The sequence below is a fragment of the Cnephaeus nilssonii genome (assembly GCF_951640355.1).
Source record: "Cnephaeus nilssonii genome assembly, chromosome: 1".
Lineage (NCBI taxonomy): Eukaryota > Metazoa > Chordata > Mammalia > Chiroptera > Vespertilionidae > Cnephaeus > Cnephaeus nilssonii.
In genome coordinates, this window is record NC_137072.1 from 41,995,358 (window position 1) to 42,014,929 (window position 19,572).

Consider the following 19,572-nt stretch of genomic DNA (forward strand, 5'->3'; position numbering starts at 1 on the left):
CATCAATGGATTTTCTGAATTAACTTTCTAAAGTAGCATCCACTATGTACATAAGGCTCTAGTAAATAGATGTTAGAAGCTCAACATTGAATGAATAGAGACTTATGTTTTAAATACACTCTTAAAATAACAGCTATGCCCTGACATGACCAGATTTGTGAGGCTCTACTAAATATATATATATATATATTTGCATGGACAGGGTACAATCTAAATAAGGGTGTGGGAACACTTAGTATGTTTGAGGAACTGCGCATCGTTTGATGTAGTGACTGTAGGGTGTAGGACTGGAAAATAGGAGATGAGGCTGGAAATAGCACTGGGACTTCTGCGTGAAGCCATGTTAAAGGATCCCTTGGCTGAGAATGGTGAGATGGTAAAGATTTTTTTAGCGGGGAAACAACAAGCTCAAGTCTGTTTTCTAGAAAGGTAATTTTGATAGTGGTATGACATACAACTTGGAAGGAAACTCAAGAGTCCACTGTAATGATCTAGGGCAAGAGAGAATGAAGGCTTACACTAAGGTGGAGATGATGAAATACAAAAAAGATGACATATTCAAGAGACACACCACAGGTAAAGTCAACACAATTCTTCCTGTGACTTGATGTGGATAGTTAGCGGAGGGGAACACGGCTTGCATGATTGAACGAATAATGATGTCACCGTTAGAGAATAGTGGGAAAGGAATCAGGTTGGGAGGAAAGATAACTTAAATTTTGGAAGTGTTTGCAAGGTTTGGAAGATATCCAGGACACCGTAGTTTTTCATAATATATATTTGTATCCTCTTCAACAAGACAGTACGTTTCTTTAGGACCTTTCCGCGTAGGCGCTTGACAAATGATAAACTTTTACCTCACTCTTGCACTATTTGTCTTTCTTTGTCATTATCCCATGGACAAGTTGTTAAAAGGAAGTTAATCTTTTGGCAGCTGTACACTTTGAATGTTTGTATCAGGAGGAGAGCCTCTTGCTAAGCACAGAGCCATGTGTTGCAGGAGAAAGAGCATGGACTTACGAGTCTGACAGATCAAGGATACAGTCCTTACTCTGTGACTTACTAGCTGTTTGATCTTGGCCAAATCACTTGACCTCTCTGTGTCCCCCAGTTCACCACGAGGGAAATAGGGATAAAATTCCCTCACAAGGCTGTTGTGAAGATTAAATAAGATAACATAGTAAAGTGTTGGCCATATAGTTATATGTCCAACAGATGGTAGCTATTCCATTATTATGAAAGGGGATATGCCTCCAGTTATATAAATAGCAAAGCAAATATAAATAACATTGAGAAGTTCCTGGCAATCCATCTAAATGCTGCAGTATTTTAGTGTGCTTTATATATACCTAGTTAAGCCTGTCTAAAGTTACTGTGATTTTTCTCGCTTTATAGATGAGGAAGCTGAGATCCAAGAAATTAGTAGTTAGAGACTTCTTCAAGAAGCAAGTAGTTCATGCTTCTTGCAGAAGTTGTCAACAGCAAAATGCTGTTGGGTTGTTTAGTTACATAGTGAAGTAATTAGAAGTAAAATACTGATCCTTATTCCAGATGGCATATACGTTACATTATGTTTTTATCTGTGTGTGTGTGTGTGCATCTTCCAGATACATGCACATAAACACACAATACACATCATAATAGAACCTTACTGTTTTTATGGTTAGTAATCTTTTTCATTTGAAATTATATTGTAAACACCTGTAATTGTTTTATATATATGAAAACATAAATTTAATGGTCACATACTCTACTGCTCAGTTTATGAATCACTTTGTTTTGTTTCTTGCTAATTTGATGCACAAAAGGGTTGAATGAATTATTTCTAGGTACGAGTTCTTTCTATAAAACTGTTATTCTCTTCTTCTATTATTTTTCTAGATGGTATAGAAGATGAATAATTATCTTTTCAAAATTTCATGCAGAGATTATTTAATTTCAACCCAAATAGATTTTGATAATAGAGCACACATAAAATTTTTTCATGTACTATTTTATATTAATAATTATAATAAACTTTAGACAACTTGACAGCTTGTGATAGCCTAAGATCCCAGGAAAAGAAACATTTTTTTGGTGTGTGGTAAAAATGCTGTGTTACAATATTTATGTGAATTATTTTTAGTGTAAAATTACAGTATATCTTATTAAATTTTCTGTATCAGTTAATAGTAAAAAAGCTGAAAGATATAAGGGTAGTGCTTTTTTACTAATGACACACAAATTGTACTAGAAAGCTAAAAAGTTCGAGTACAATTCACTATCAGGAGTTGGGGTCAAGAAGAAAATTTCAATCTCTTGGAACTAAGACTAATGTAAAACATTGTAAAATGGATTACTTATCCATTTTTGGTAATGCTTTCAACAAGTTAACTTATTCAAGAAAGTATTGATTGTGTCCCTTCTGAATTTCAGCACATGGCCTAGAGAATGTCCCAGAAAAGAAAGGTGTAGTATTAATATGTATTATATAACAAACAGGAATCTGGAAAAATGCAACCTGACTAGGATGATAAAGGATTATCATTGGCAGTGGTTTTGATGACGAGGAAGACATAATTGCAAAGAAGAGCTGGATTGTGAAGATCTGTCAGTGTGTCTCCAGTCAGCCCAGGGAAGCAGGTGCCCAAGTGAGCTGGTATATACGTTCCAAATCTTTTGACATAGCTGTTCCTGTAGAGAACAGTATGTGGCAAAGACCTGTTAGTTATCTAGCACACTGTTCCCATTTCCTCCTGGGTACACAGCTACACGATATTTATTAGCCTCCTTTGCAGTTAGGTGGCAATATGTGATTGAAAACTGGCATAAATGTGGGAAAAAGTAATAAATGCTCTCCTAGGCCAGGTCCCTCCATTATCTTGCTCTGTCACCTGGCCAAATGCAAAAGATTCAGCAGGTAAGTCCAAGATAGGGGTGGGGTGGGGAGTGGGGGAGAGCAGTGGAACCATAAGAAGAAAGAAAGCAGAATTTCTAAGTCATTATTTGAGGGAGAGCCACCTGGGAGAGATGGCAAGTCAAGAACACTTCCATTGGACTATTGCATGAATAAGACATTTTTATTGCAGAGTCACTACTAATAGCCTTTAAATGCCATAACTAGACTCCTCTGGTTAATGCAACATGTACGACTATCACAACTTGAAATCTCTCAAACAATTTATCGACACTTCTCCAAGGAGGACATACAGATGGCCAAGAGACATGAAAACATGCTCAAAGTCACTAATCATCCGAGAGATGCAAATCAAAACGGCAATGGGATACCATCTCACACCTGTCAGAATGGCTACCATCAACCAATCAACAAATGACAAGTGCTGGCGAGGATGTGGAGAAAAGGGAACCCTAGTACACTGCTGGTGGGAATGCAGACTGGTGCAGCCATTATGGAAAACAGTATGGAGTTTCCCCAAAAAATTAAATATGGAACTCCCATTTGACCCAGTAATCCCAATTCTAGGAATATATCCTAAGAAATCAGAAACACCAATCAGAAAGGACATATGCACCCCTATGTTCAGAGCAGCACAATTTACAATAGCTAAGATCTGGAAACAGTCCAAGTGCCCATCAGTAGATGAGTGGATAAAAAAGCTGTGGTATATTTATACCATGGAATACTATGCAGCAGTAAAAAAGAAGAATCTCTTACCCTTTGAGACAGCATGGAGGGACCTGGAGAAATCATGCTAAATGAAATAACTCAGTGAGAGAAAGACAAGTATCACATGATTTCACTCATATATGGAATCTAAGTAACAAAATAAACTGATGAACAGAGTGGATTCAGAGACTCGAAGCATGGAACAGAGTGCAGAATCTCGGGGGAGGGTTGAAGATTAACCCATGGGTGGGAGGTAATCAACCATAGACCTTGTATGCATATATGTATGGCCCATGGACACAGACAATGGGGTGGTGAGGTTTTGGGGTGGGAGGGCAGGGGCAGTCTGGAGGGGGTCAATGAGGGGAAAAAGGAAGACATATGTAATACTTTCAACAATAAAGAATTATTGAAATAATAATTAAATAAAATAACTTATCTACCTTAGTTCTCTCTTGACCCTAATTAAGTGAACTTCCTTCCTGGAAGAGATAACCTAATTACCTGACAGGAGTATTCTGGTTCACTTTGGCAAGTATATCTTTAGTTCTATAAATTAACAAATAGCATTCTCATATGCTTGACTTATGTGAATAAATCTTCCAAGACTTGGTTGACCAGGGCTGAACTGAAGAAACTAGCTTCTGAACCTGCAACAATGAAGCATTAATGCTCCAATCAAAATTCAAACATTCCATGAGGGTCAACTTGAAAGAATAAAGAAAGTCTCCTGCCCTAGCTGGTTTGGCTCAGTGGAAGGGTCTTGGGCTCAATTCCGGTCAAGGGCAAGTACCTTGGTTGCAGGTTCCTCCCCTGTCTGGGCCCTGGTCGGGGCTCGTGCAGGAGGCAACCAATCGATGTGTTCCTCTCACATGGATATTTCTCTGTATTTCCCTCTCTCTTCCATTCTCTCTAAAAAAAACAATGGAAAAATATCCTCGGGTGAGGATTAAAAAAAAAAAGAAAGTCTCTTGTTCTCTCTTTGTTATTAAATTTAAAAATATATTCCCATCATTATTTTGAGATTAAATATTTAAATATAACTACTATCAAATTTTAGTAATATCTTATTTATATGATAGTCAGAATTTGGTGATTTAAACTATCCAGAATGGATTCTCAAACTTGAAAGAGTTATGGACAGTCATCACAAGGTCATGATGAAGGATTATGCCCTAGATCCTCTCCTAGACCCTATGTGTTTAGGAATGCCTATTTTAAAGTATTATGTTTTAATAAGATTGATGATCTGATTCATGTGATATGCTTCAATTCTTCTAGAAGTTAGAAAGCAGCAGATTAAAAACAAGAAGGTGATAGACCACTAAATGTAGATGCACTTATAAAAGCCAAAACAGTAGCTGCTAAGGATAGAGGCATAAAGTCTACATAGGTAATCTCTAAAAGCACAGCAGTATGGGGGCAGACAAGCCTTCATTATGCATTGACTTACTCAACTCTTAGTAAGTATTAGCATGCACATAGCCCCTTGCTGGGAATAGCCTGGGCAAGGGACAAGAAGCATGATGTATACTAGTAGTTTGTATCTTCAAGGAGCTTGTAATTTACTTAAAAAAGAAAAGACAGCATATAAAACTTAAACAATAATTATGTTGTTTAAAATATAAAGTAATAAGACTAAGAATAAAGGTTAATAAAACTGACAGCATAAAATAAACTATAAATGGCAAGAAGAGACATTTTTCATGGCAAGTTAGAGTAACCAGAGAAGCTTCTGTGATAGAGGCTCTCTTCTTTTGTTACATATTGCATGTTTATTTTTAATGTTGGAAATACTATGTGAAACACAAATGTAAATAAAAGACTTTGGGGAAAGTCCCACTCTAGCCTGGGAAATTTCTGACCGATGACTCATCATAGAAACCTAGAGGAGGGAGATAGGGCTGGTAACCTGAGCTGATTGCCCATTCAGTAGACTCAGGACACGATCTCCTCTGTGCTCTGAGCTGAGAGCCCAAAAGGTCCCTAAACAGGAAACAGGAACTTAGTGCATAGCCTAAGAATGGAGCCGGCACTTTGAAGTAGGAAGAGATGTCTAGTTTGCTTCTGGCTAAGTGACCAGTTATGATTCTGAAGTTCAGATAAAAATAGGTTTTGTCATCAAAGCTCTGCGGACATTAGAGCTTATTAATTCATTGATTGATTCACTGATTCACTCAATAAACCACTACTAGGTACCTGCAGGAGATATAAAACACACACACACACACACGCTCCATTTCCTATAAGAATATTCTGTGGTAAGGGAAGAGACAGATAAGTCAATAGCTATAGCAAAACAAAACAAAACAAAAAATACAAATAAAACAACAACAACACAAAAAAGTGCTAACTATAATGACTGAAGGATAGAATTGCTATGAGAGCCCTCTCTGCTCTCTCACTTTTATACTAGCATTCTCTGTCCAGAGCACAATTCCTGTCCACCCTAGGTCAAGCCTATCACCTAGTTAAACTCTACAGTTAGCTCCCCTAACTCTAAGCCTAGATGTCAATACATTTTTATTGATTTCAGAAAGAGGAAAGGAGGGGGAGAGAGAGAGATAGAAACATCATTAGAGAGAATCATTGATCAGCTTCCTCCTGCACGCCCCACACTGGGATCAAGCCCACAGCCCAGGCATGTGCCTTGACAGGAAATCGAACCATGACCTCCTGGTTCATACGTTGACACTCAACCACTGAGCCACACTGGCAGGGCTAGATGTCTTTTTCTTTAATAACCTTTCCAGAACCCCCAAATCTGGGCCGGTGCCTCTCCAGGGGGTGCCCCTGGCTATTACCGCAGGAGGCACTTGTGACACAATATTCTATTTGCCTGCTGACCCGTCCACTCCCTCCCTAGACAGTAAGTGCCACAGGATGAGGACTGTGCTTCCCCCCGCCCCTTCAGTACTGTCTCCATGCCTACCCCTGTGACTGACACTAAGTTGTCCTCAGTAAATACTTGCTTGAAATAACTAATTAATTAAAGATAAAATTCATTATTCAAATATTCTGTCTAATATGCATATAATACATACAGAAAAGTGTTTATTGTTGTCAACTCTTGAAATTTTATGAACCATTTGAGTAAGCTGTAGTTATCTGAAAAATTCACCTGTGTGAAAACTTCACTCTATAAACATGATGGGTAAATTGTGTCAGTGTAGATGAATTATTCATGCTATTAAATTTGTAAACAGGTAATCAAGCAACTTCCAAGACATTTCTGCAACACTCAATTAACCAATGGTGATTGGTGAGGAAAATATGTAGCAATAGTTAAACCAAATCCATTGAAAACTTCCCAATGGAACCCTAGCCTCACTGACTGCCTTTAGTCAGTGCTATTACACATTTTTAAAGGTGTTTTTTTTTTTTTTCTTTCTGATTCTTCATTTTCCTTTGGCAAATGTGCTTATGAGTAAGAAAATGGTCAGAAGACAACTTAGAAAAAACAAGCCTTGGTACTCAAACACAACTTAGAAAAAATAAGCCTTGGTACTCAAAATACCAAGACAAAGCGACATGGATCTAGAAATTCTGGAGGAATTCAAGAGAACTGCTGACCACAATAATTAAAGTAATTTTTAGCATAAAGGACCAAGAGAAAGTTTTGTTGTAAAAGCAACCAATAGGGATCTTAGTTCAGCAATTGCAAAGCTGGTAGAGATTATATTAAAAGTAAAAAAATCACAAAATAACTTATAATGAAAGAAAAAAACTCCAAAGTTGAAAATAACCTATCATATCCATGCAAAAACTTGTACAAAAGTGTTTATAGCAGCATTGTTCATAATGGCTCAAGGTAGCAACAATCCAAATGCCCATCAACTGATGGATAGATATGTAAAAGGTATAGTGATATGACATGAATGTAATTTGGCAATAAAAAGGAGTGAAACACACTAACACATGCTATGAGATGGATGAACCTTGAAAACATTATGCTAAGTGAAAGATTGGATCACAAAATACTACATATATCATTCCTTTTACATGAAATCTCCAAAATAGGCAAATATATGAAGACAGAAAATAGGTTAGTGGTTGCTTAGGGTTAGGGGTATGGGAGGATAGAGGGATTAACAACTAAAGAGTATGGAATTTCTTTTTAAGATGATTAAAGTGCTCTAAAATTGACTGGTTATGGTTACATGTATCTAAGAATATAATAAAAACCATTGGACTGCACCCTTTGAATGGGTAAATTGTGGCCCTAACTGGTTTGGCTAAGTCCCACCTCTGCAAGTGAGCTGCAGAGGAAATACCTTTTCTGACTGCTCATTGCTAAGTTGCCCGTACACCACTGGCAGTGTTCTTGGTAACTTGGGTAATAAGAATCCAAGAAGGTGACCTAGGGTTTTTCTACCTCATTCCTGGAGGAAAAATGAAGGTCCGCTGCTGGAGGGGCTAAGAAATGTCATATCCTGCCCTAGCCGGTTTGCCTCAGTGGATAGAGCCTTGGCTTGCCAACCGCAGGGACTGGGTTCGATTCTGACCAAGGGCATGTACCTAGGTTGCAGGCTCCTCCCTACCCAGGGCCCACGTCAGGGCTCATGCAGAAGGCAACCAATCGAAGTGTCCCTCTCACATTGATTTGATGTTTCTCTCTGTCTTTCCCTCTCTCTTCTATGCTCTCTAAAAATCAATGGAAAAATATCCTCAGGTGAGGATAAAAAAAAAAAAAAAGAAAGAAAGAAATGTCATATTCTATGAAAGAGACATCTTGAAAATGCCTAAAGAGAGTTGTCATTTTTTTGTGGTGAAGGGACTAGAGTCTGTGTTGATGAAAACACCTTGGCGGCTGCGGCGGCCAGCAGTGGCAGCAGCAGTGGGGTGATGGGGCGGTGCCTTCACCTGATCAGCCTGGTCGCCTCCTGCAGAGGGAGGCCAGACTGCGGCTTAGGCCTGCTCCCCACCTAAGCCGTCAGTAGGACATCCTCTGAGGGTTCCAGATTGTAGAGGGTGCAGGTAGGGCTGAGGAACACACACATGCATGGATTTCATGCACCAGGCCTCTAGTATATCAATAAAGCTGTTTTTATAAGTAATCTACTGGAAATATGGTAAAATATTACTTACCAGGGGAAATAATACCTAATTAATTTTTTAGAATATTTTGCAAGAGCAAATAGGCATATGGAAATAAAGAATAGGTGGTCTACTTTTATTCTTAAGAAGCCACATGCTATTTTGATATCAAGTCCAAGTGAGATAGTGTGAAGAACAGTCTATATATCCTGTTCTAAGTCTCCTGCAGGTTTGTGCTAGATAATAAATGGTTTTGAAATATAAAATAAGTACAGTGGAAAAAGTATAAAAAGCAGGATTCTTCTGGGATGGGTGCTAAAACATGCCTTATTATTATTTTTTCAGTGATTTGAAGGAGACAACATGTGATAGTTTCCTTGTTTTTATATAAATAAAATCTTTCAAGAAAGAAAAAGACAAGTTAGTGGAGACAGAATACAGAAATATATTTCAAATCAAGTGAGCAGAATAGTCACAATTGAATTTTAACACAGGCAAATGCCAAGTAATTCATTTAGGGAGATGGATGGATGGATGGATGGATGGATGGATGGATAGAGAGTGACTTGAACTATTGATGACAATTCACAGCTCATAAAAGATAATTTTAAGTAATTAAAGATTCTAATATGTTGATTTGGGAAAATTATAGGTCTAATTTAATGACAGCATTTAAAAAACCAGGCTTGTCGCATAACAGTTTAAGAAATTCAATGGCTTACTAATCTACACTAATAAAAGGTAAACATGCAAATTAACCATCACTCCGCTACGCCCACCAGCCAATCAGGAGGGAATATGCAAATTAGAAGGAGAAAGAGGTCAACCACCCAGCTGCTCCAGGTGCGGAGTGGCCAGGCGGGGCAGGACGCCTGCTATGAGAAGGAGGGCAGGGGCAAAGGGATCTATAGGAGCGGCACTCTGGCCACAGCGAAGATGAAGAGTGCAGACTCCGGAGTCTGCAGTGAAGCCGAAGACGGCAAACTCTGGCCGGAGTCTGCAGTGAAGCAGAGAAGACGAAGATGGCAGACTCCGGCCTGAATCTGCAGCGAAGATGGCAGACTCCAGCTGGAGTCTGCAGCGAAGATGAAGGCAGCAGACTCTGGCTGGAGTCTGCAGCAAAGACGAAGAAGGCAGACTCTGGCCGAAGCGAAGGCCTGGGTCCCAGGTGCCAGAGGAAAACCGGTGCTGGAAGCCAAGGAAAGAAAGGCCTATTGCACGAATCTCTTCTCCTTTGGATATGGGTATTTATTATTGTGTCAGTCATGATAAATCATCTATAATAATAAAAGCATAATATGCTAATTAGACCGGACAGCTGAACGACCTTCCGGACATCATTCCGGACAAAGCCATGGCAGCGGGGGTCGAGGCAGAGTGATTAGGGGTGATGAGGCAGGCAGATGAGTGGTTAGGGGCAATGAGGCAGGCAGGCAGAGTGGTTAGGGGTGATCAGGCAGGCAGACAAGCGATTAGGAGCCAGTACTCCCGGGTGGTGAGTGGGTGCAGGCTGGGCTGAGGAACCCCTCCCCCCATGCACAAATTTTGTGCAACGGACCTCCAGTTAAAAAGAATATTTCAAGGTAGAAAGTTCTCATTGTTGTATATAAGAATTTGAACTCATCAATAAATTATTTAAGAGAGCTCTTTTACCTGAAATTTGCATCATAAATTCCATCTTTACTATTATTTTTTACATTTATATGAGTTTAATGTGTTATATTAATCCAAAGAAGAAATAAATCAATTGATATTTACCTCCTGTTTCTGACCTATTGTAGAATGTAATATGTGACTCATTATCTTCACTCCATTTAACTGGAATATTCCATGTGTAACTAAAGTGATTTAAAAAGAAAAAAATAACTTTTATTACTAAAAAAATAAAAACATACCCAAAGTAAACATAATTTTAAAAGCATCTTCTCATATCACATTGGCATGAAGTTAGAAATCAACTACAATAAAAAAACTCAAAATAGCATATTATTAAACAATGAATGGGTTACCAATGAGGTCAAGCAATAAATTATTATTTTATAAATAATCTACTGGAAATATGGTAAAATATTACTTACCAGGGTATTAAAAAAAAAATTCCTGGGAATTGATTTCAGAGAGGAAGGGAGAGGGAGAGATAGAAACATCAGTGATGAGAGAGAATCATTGACTGGCTGCCTCTTGCAAACCCCATATTGGGGATCAAGCCAGCAACCGGGACAATTGCCCTGACTGGGAATCGAACCGTGATCTCCTGGTTTATAGGTCAACACTCAACCACGGAGCCATGGTCAACCACTGAGCCACACTGGTCAGGCTAAACAGCAGTTTTAAATATGTCCAATCTAATTTGCTAGAATATAAAACAGTAACTATAAAATAAAGTTTATAGTTAACAGCACAATCACAGACTTTATTATATTGATTTTTTTGTCACTGAATTATCACCTGATAACAAGTCATCTCTTTGTTTCAATGCATTCATATATTAAGAAGAGGAAAGGGTGGGGGGAAAAAAAGTTTTTGCCATCATAATTTTTTGCTTTCCAAAATAAACAAAAGATAAAGAAGTATATACAGACACACCCTGACTGATCTCATTTGGTCTAGGAACTCAGATTTTCCTTTGTTTTGGTGAGAACTATTATTTTTCAAAACTTGGATTACAGTCAGATATCCAGTTTCTCTGAATCCCCTTTACTCTGGGAGAAGGGACTGTCTGAAAGTTCCAGGAGCAGAGGCCGGGCATGGGCCTCCACAGGTGAGCACCACCCGCTAATTTAATAATCCTCAGTTTTCTTCCAGGCCTTGGACAGAAAGTATTTTTTGGCTGTTTGAACACCTAACTGTGCTGGTAGTATGACTTCATTCCCAAAGCTCTGAACTGGAAGCCAGAAAACAGGTTCTGCTACTCCCAGCATGGAGTACATGGCACAGAGCGGGCCCACAGAGACCTGCATTTCTCTGGAAACATGCCTACAAACAATATTCTAAGAGGAGATTGTCCTTTGCAAATCCATCCAACTCAATCCCCTGAACATTGTTTATTCTTTACTTAGGAATTTTAGCTCAGCCTAATCTTTGGCATATCAGGGCAGCCAATCCTTCCATCGTCTCTCCCATCTCTTTACAGAATTGCCTTCACCCATCTCCCTGTCCCACTCTTGCCCCTCTTTTCTGTCCTCCACAGTGCAGCCAGATGGGAACTTTGAAAAATGTAAATGTGATCCGACAATTCTTTCCTTAAAGTCCTCGAATTTGAGCACTATTGTTCAAAATCTTTAACGTGGTCTGCATGCCAGGCATCTGCCTTCCTCTCCACCACTTTTCCCAGGGCCTCTCAGCTGCGGTTTCTTGGAGCCAGACTACCTGCATTCAGATCGTGGCTCCATCACTTATATGCTATGTAACCTTGCATAAATTACTGAGTCATTTTCTGCCCCCATTTCCCCATCTTACCTAATAAAAGAGAAACGTGCAAATTAACCATCACTCTGCTACGCCCACAGCCAATCAGAGTGAGGATGCAAATTAACCCAACAAAGACAGAGGTTAATTTACATATGCAGGCGCGGAGCAGCCCGGAGGGGCAGGACACCTGCTATGAGGGGAAGCGGGGCGGTGGAGGGAGCACCGCAAAGCAAGGACTTGCCAGCTTCCGGGCTGCCGGGGAGTGGGGGCTTGCCGGCTCCCAGGAGGGCCAGGGGAAGGAAGGCCTATTCTTGCACGAATATCATGCAACAGGCCTCTAGAGTTATAATAATAAACCATAAAGTAGTTAAAATAGTGCCAGCTACTTAGAAAATGCTCAATGAGTGTCGCATATTATATGTATAATGCTCCTCCCTTTTAACTCCAGAGACCTCACACATGTAATAGTTTGTTTTGAACATCCCTGATAGTCAAACCTCCACACGCATTTACTCAGCTTAAATATCCCTTCCAGAAGAAAGAACACCCTCTGTAGCCCTCCCTACCCCACCACACGTCCTGACCCACCCATTAACTCAGGCTCAGCCTATCAGTGGATACATATGACAGGAGAGAATAATTACTGTGAAACTTTCAAATGGAAGCCTGTTTCAAAAGAGACAAATACTTTTAAAATTTAATATCAAAAGGCTCCAGCAGTATTGAATTTGACCAACTAATTTGCTCGAACATAAAACAGTAGCTATAAAGAAAGGAGATTATAGTTATTAAATGAAACTCTGAGACACCTTCACACCCTATAATTCTCCTTCCTCGTGTTATCCTAATTGCTACTGAATAATTGATCTGTGGTGACTTATATGTGACTATAAAATAAAGCCAATGAGACTATTAAGAAAGAGATAGAGAGGGTGCAAAGGTCTTTTCAGTGGGAATCAGGCAGTGGAGATCAGAGGCCACTGGAGTTGAGGTGGATGCAAACTATGTTAAGAAGCTGAAAGAAGGAGTAATGAAAATCAGCATGGGTGAGATGGAACGATATCCAAGGGACCAGGGCCACACTGTGTTGCTCCCATGCAGCACGGTCCAGTCTAGGAAGAGGCCCAGCTGGGTAACAGGGGTCTGGAGTGATAACTCCAAAGGGTCACACCAGGGGCTGGAGGTCCTGAGGTCCTGATTTTCTTCTCTTCAGCTGGGAGTGGTTGACACTCCATAAACATAGATCAAAATAACCATTCAGTTATACAGACATAGGATAGAGTATTAAGACTTCTGTACAAGTAGTATTTATGCAAGTGTGAACCAGCAACCTTTCTGTGCACAGGATGACACCCAACCCACTGAGCCACACCAGCCAGGGCTCAATGCCTCCATTTTTTTAAGATAGTATTTATTAACTCACTCACGAGAGAGGGTGATTTAGTTACTTATATTACTTTTTCTTCCATTCCCCTTTTAGCAGTCAAAATTTAATAAAGTAAAATTATTATTGTTATTAGACTTTTGTAGGTTACAATTGTTCCTTTAAATAATACACTCATTCTGCTATTTTTATTTCATAAATGAGTATTGACACTCTCTCCCAAATGGAAAAGGATATCTTGTGGAGTGCTGGTAATTAACTAGCTTGGGGGTGGGGGTGGGTAGGATATAGTATTTGTTGACTCCCATTAATGCGCATTATGGCCAATTATTGCAAGCTACCAGCATGGTGTTACTGAGGTAGGACAAGAGCCAGCGCCAGCACATGACTGAATTAGCATTCCAACACTGTCTTCTACCTTTCTCTCCTTTCCAGTTCCTTTCTTAGGTCAGCAAATATTTTCTGATGACAGTGTTGACTGTTTATATTTACAACCTACTCTGCCACCATAACAAAATCTCTGTATTTGTTATCCATTGGTTGATTATAAAAATTGAGAGCCAATAAATAACATTTATGAAATTATACTATACACATATTGTTGGCCAAGAAGTGTGTTGGAGTTATATTCCCTTCTCTATGGTCTAATTTCATGGTCCCTGAATCACTTAAATAATATTTCCCCCTAACACCCTAATAAAAAGGTCAAGTGGAGTCCTTTTTCTTGTACTTTATCAGTGGCATGAAATTATTCCACCTGCCTCATATTTTTCAATCACAATTGTTACATATATCTATCTATCTATCTATCTATCTATCTATCTATCTATCTATCTATCTATCATCTATCTACTTTTCTCTTTGTAGTTGATCTAACTGATGGGCCTTCACAAAGTCCCCAAGTTTTTCCATCTTCCCATTCACTCTTGTTCCTGGAGATCACAGACCTTACCCCAGTCACCTGCTCTGACTCTCGACACTGAGCCCCCTGGATGGCTGTGGGCCTGCATTTCCTTTCATGGCATTCCTCGATTGGATGTACCGTGTCCTGGATCCCATTTCTTCCTCTTTATTACTTTGATTCATAATTTTTTCTCTCTCTCCTCCAAGCCCCCTGGAGTGCAGCCTTAGTAACTTTCAAAGAAGTGCTGTGTGGAAAGCACTTTCTGGAAATGTCTTCACTGTGCATTTTTGCATTTGGTTTACTTTCACTGGGTAGAGAATGAGAGGTTGAAAATACGTTTTGCTTCACCATTTTGGATGATTGCTCCATTTTCTTCTTGCATTCAGGGTTGCTGTGAAAAAGACTAATGCCACACTAACTAATGTATCCTTGTTTTCAAAATGTTTTGAAGTTGTAGCTAGGCATGTGTGTACTCAATACAAAAAGGCATGCATTCAATGGGGCCTTTTCATCAAAACCCTGATGTCCTTTATTATTTTTTTGATATAATTTGCCCCTCAAGTTTCTCTGTTTTCTTTTTTGTGAGACTTCTATTAGTTGGGTGGTAGATTTTTCACATCTTCTCTTTCCTATTTGCCAGTTCTATGTGTGCCTGTCTTATATTTTTACAGAATTCCCCAAATTTATTTCTAGTTAGTCTATTAATTTTCTACAACCAAAAATTTAATCTTTCAGAGACCTTTTGTGTTCTCAGTTTGTCCTTTCACAGACATTCTGCTCTTAGTTAATGGGTATAATAGTTTCTTTGATCTCTCTATTCCATAAGTTTATTTTCTGTTTCCTCAACTATGTTTCTTATAGATACAGGTGTTTTATTTGTTCTTGTGGGATTTTTACCTTTTTATGCTTTTAGATTCTTTTCTTGTGGTTTTCGAGGTTTAATTGTCCGCTCATATTTAAGAAAGGACTAAATTGATTATTCTTGGTGTTTTGTATGTAATCCCTCTACTGTTGAGAAGGGAGTGTTATTTTTGAAAGTCTTCTCTACTGAACAAGAAGTCTGGCTGGGAGCTCTGTGGATGAATGAGGGGTGCAGGTAGCTGCACCCATCCATCCTGCAAAACGAGGGACACTTGACGCTGGATGTCTCAGCCTAAGGGAAATCCTTAGCTCTTCTCCACTGATTAAGTCCATTTCTTTAGGGGAAAAAAGCCCTCTGGCTTTTTGCCTTGGGTCATTGCCAGACGTCTGAGAGCTCTGTACAGAGGAAAGGATGGCAGTAGACAAAGGGAAAGTGGAAGGGAAGGTCTGAGGGCCCAATGTCCTGAGTTCATTTCAAATCAATTGCCCTATTTTCAGTCTCACTTGTCACTCCTCCCCCCCCTCCCAAAACTTTCCCCCACTCTTCATGCTTTCATTCTACCTCAAATCTCTTTTTATTGGCTTCATCTTCCTCAGTTTGCATTTTGTCAATATTTCTCCCGTTTTTTGTCTTATAGAATTCGATGGTACATATAACCCCTTCCCTCCATTTTCTTTACTTTTATGAGTTCATTTCTTTCAGCACTTCTATTTCTCTATTCAGTAGTTCCTGGGAAGAATAGGACATGGGTTCATTTTGAACCTGGAGACCACTGAGCTATTTTTAAATGCCTTTGTTTCCCTAAAGACACCATCCTATATAATAAAAGCCTAATATGCTAAGTGTCCAGTCGGCCGGTCGGCCATTCAACCAGTCAAAGCGTAATATGCTAATGATATGCTAAGGCTGCTCAACTGCTCACTATGACATGCACTGACCACCAGGGGGCAGATAGTCGACCAGTAAGTTAGCTTGCTGCTAAGGTCTGGCCAATCGGGTCTGAGCAGGACAGGCTGAACACACCCTGGAGCCCTCCTGCAGTCCCTTCCCAGCTGGCCAACCTCCCGCATTCCTCCCTGGCACCTATCACGCACTGGTGGGGTCCCTCTGCCTGCGCCCTCACACAATCCAGGACTCCTCGGGGGATGTTGGAGAACCAGTTTCAGCCCTATCCCAGGCCGAGGGACTCCATCGGTGCACAAATTCGTGCACTGGGCCTCTAGTGCTTTTTATATTATCACCCATCAATGTTGTACCAACGAGCAAGATCTAAGCAAATGACCAATATTTCCATCAACTTTCTGCTTTTCTCTTGAAATGCATTATAGATCCTTACCCAAGCTCTGAATGTGGCAGAGAAGAATTAGCTTTTGGGTCCAATAGAAAGCGTTTCTGTTTGATGTTCTTCATATCATTCACATCAAGGACAGGATAACCCATCTGTTTGGTCCAGGTGTCCATCACTTCTTCCACTGGCAGATTACTTGCCTAAGGTTTAAAAAACATGAAGAATAACTAACAAATCCTAATATATAAAAAGCCAGGGGCCGTCATGACCTAAACTACCAGACGGACGACTGAGCAGCAGGTTCCCTCCAGGCCCTGGCCTGGGCACAGTGGCAGAAGGGATCTCTGGGCTCTAGCCGGGGCGTGGTAGAACTCTGGGTCTCATGTGATCAGGGGCATGGCTGGGCTTCAAACTGGACCCTGACAGGAGGGAGCCGCATTCCTTACAGAATCAGCCATTGGACAGCTTGTTGTCAGTGGTGTGCCCAGCCAGGAATCCCATTCCCTTGCACCCCGGACCCTGACAGGAGGGAGGAGGGAGCCTCCTGGCTGTCTCACAAATTATTGGTAACCTCCTGGCTTTTTCACAAATTATTGTTTGCATCAGTGTTGTTTTTACATCAATTTTTTGTTGTTTTTATATCATGTCTTTGTTGTTGTTATATCATGTTGTGATTGTTTATTTATTATAAATTTATATATTATTTTCATATACATTTTACTAATTTTCTTTCATCTCTGACACTTCTATTATAGAGAAAGGGCAAATAGCAATATTAAAATATTTCTTCTAGTTAATTCCCTCTTAATGTGCACAAATTTTGTGCACCAGGCAACTAGTAAGAAATAAAAGGATAAATAATCAGATAAATAAATGATTAATAAACTATTTATTAATAAAACAAAGAAGTATTTGGGAATATACTCTTCCTTACCTCTTCAAGTGCTGCCCAAAAATCTGAAGTTTTTGCATTCTTAAATTTGTATCTTTCCAAATAAATCTGTAAGTGAAAGAAAACAAATACTTTAGGAGTCAATGTTTGTTTTTCTTATATTTCTACAAAATGAGCTGAACCCTTAGCCACATTTCACTTGGATGTATAATATAGTGTACCTGGAATGAAAATCAAGTGATGTACTGTACAAAAAGCATTTTAACCTAAAAAACACTGTACAAACAATAACTTATTTGTAAAGCATAAGAAATCTTTTTTTTTTTTTAATCCTCACCCAAAGATATTTTTTCCATTGATTTTTAGGGAGAGTGGAAGGAAGAGGGAAAGACAGAGAGAAACATCAATGTGAGAGAAACACTGATTGGTTGCCTCCTGCACGAGCTCTGACCAGGCTTCGGGCCTGAGGAGGACCCTGCTACCAAGGTATGTGCCCTTGACTGGAATCAAACCCAGGACCCTTTGATCCCGATGCTCAATCCACCGAGCCAAACTGGCTAGGGCGAGAAATATTTTTTCTTATTAATGAGTTTGTTCTTTTTTTTTAATCGATTGCAATTGTGAACAAGAGAAATAGTTTCATTTTTTTCAGGACAAACAATATCTATATATATAAAAAGCCAGTGACCGTAACCGCCATAACGATCATAGGGACAGTCACTATGACACCCACTGTGGGCAGCGAACCAGCCCGATCAGGGGATGGGGCTGGCAGTCAACCATGCAACCCCTCCCCCTTGCTGGCCTGCCCCAGATCGGACTCTCCCACCCCAATCAAGAGCGGGCCACCGGCCAAATGCCCCCTCCCTTCCCCCTGGCCAGCCCCACCCCCAATCAGCCCTCCCCACCATATAGACCTGTAGTCCCTCTCCCGGCCAGCCTGCCCATGATCACACACCCCCATCCCAATAGGGGGCAGGGCTGGGTGACCAACCTTCTGCAGCCCCTCCCCCTGACTGCCCCGCACACCATAGGGGGCGGGGCCAGCCCGCCAACCTCCTGTAGCCCCTTCCCCCGCCTGACCCCACCCCAGATCGGCCCCCTCCACCCCATCAGGGGCAGGGCTGGCCGGCCAATTGCCCGCGGCCCCTTCCCCCAGCCGGCCCAACCCTGATCAGGCCCAGTTTGGGGCGGGCCAGCCAGCCAACCTCCCACCATTTCCTCCTCCCGACAGGCCCAGCCCTGACCTGCCCCGATTGGGGAGGGGCTGGCCAGACCCCACCGGTGCACGAATTCATGCACTGAGCCTCTAGTAAGATATATAAGAGGAGTGAGTGTTCAGCAAACAGTCAATAGTTCATAACATTTCTGATCCACTCTGAACAGAGAGTCATAATTCTGTGATCTTTATTTAGTGGTATTAACTTATCCACTGCCTGCTGCACCCTGTATCTTCATTTATAGTGGTGTTTTCTCATCTCAGACACTACATGACCCCATCATACACATAGGTGATTGAGGTGATAATCAAACATAAAACAAGTGAACTTGGCTCTAAGCCAGGGCTCTGCAAACAAAATTATTTCTAAATTTTTAAATGGCTGAAAAAAACTTTTGCTTTAAAAAGCTATATAGTGAGGCCGAAACCGGTTTGGCTCAGTGGATAGAGCGTCGGCCTGCGGACTGGAGGGTCCCAGGTTTGATTCCGGTCAAGGGCATATGCCTTGGTTGCGGGCACATCCCCAGTGGGGGGTGTGCACGGGGCAGCTGGTCGATGTTTCTCTCATCGACGTTTCTGGCTCTCTATCCCTCTCTCTTCCTCCCTGTAAAAATCAATAAAATATATTTTTTAAAAAAAAGCTATATAGTGAGGATTTTAAGCATTGTGGGCCATAAAATCTCTGTTGCAACTACTCAACTCCACCTCCGTAGCAGAAAAGCAGCTATAAATAACATCTAAGTGAATGAGCTGCCTTCCAATGAAACCTTATTTATGCACACTGATATTTGAGTGGCACATAACTTTCATGTCATGAATTAATCTTCTTTAAATTTTTTCAGCCATTTAAAAATTTAGAAATAATTTTGTTTGCAGGCCTTACAAAAATAAGTGGTAGGCCAGATTATAATTTAAAATAAATATACAGCCTTTTGAATGATGATGATGATGATGGTGGTGGTGGTGGT

General features: G+C 40.4%; 1 protein-coding gene across 1 annotated transcript in view; it reads right to left on the reverse strand.

The window, feature by feature from the left end:
- The window catches only part of ENPEP (glutamyl aminopeptidase), an 86,131-nt gene that overhangs the window by 23,869 nt on the left and 42,690 nt on the right, over positions 1-19,572 (reverse strand). The window contains exons 9-11 of the mRNA XM_079774382.1: positions 17,428-17,493; positions 16,542-16,693; positions 10,403-10,482 (exon numbers count right to left, since the gene is read on the reverse strand). Coding sequence (XP_079630508.1) covers positions 10,403-10,482; positions 16,542-16,693; positions 17,428-17,493 — 298 coding nt within the window. The remainder of the gene's footprint in view (positions 1-10,402; positions 10,483-16,541; positions 16,694-17,427; positions 17,494-19,572) is intronic.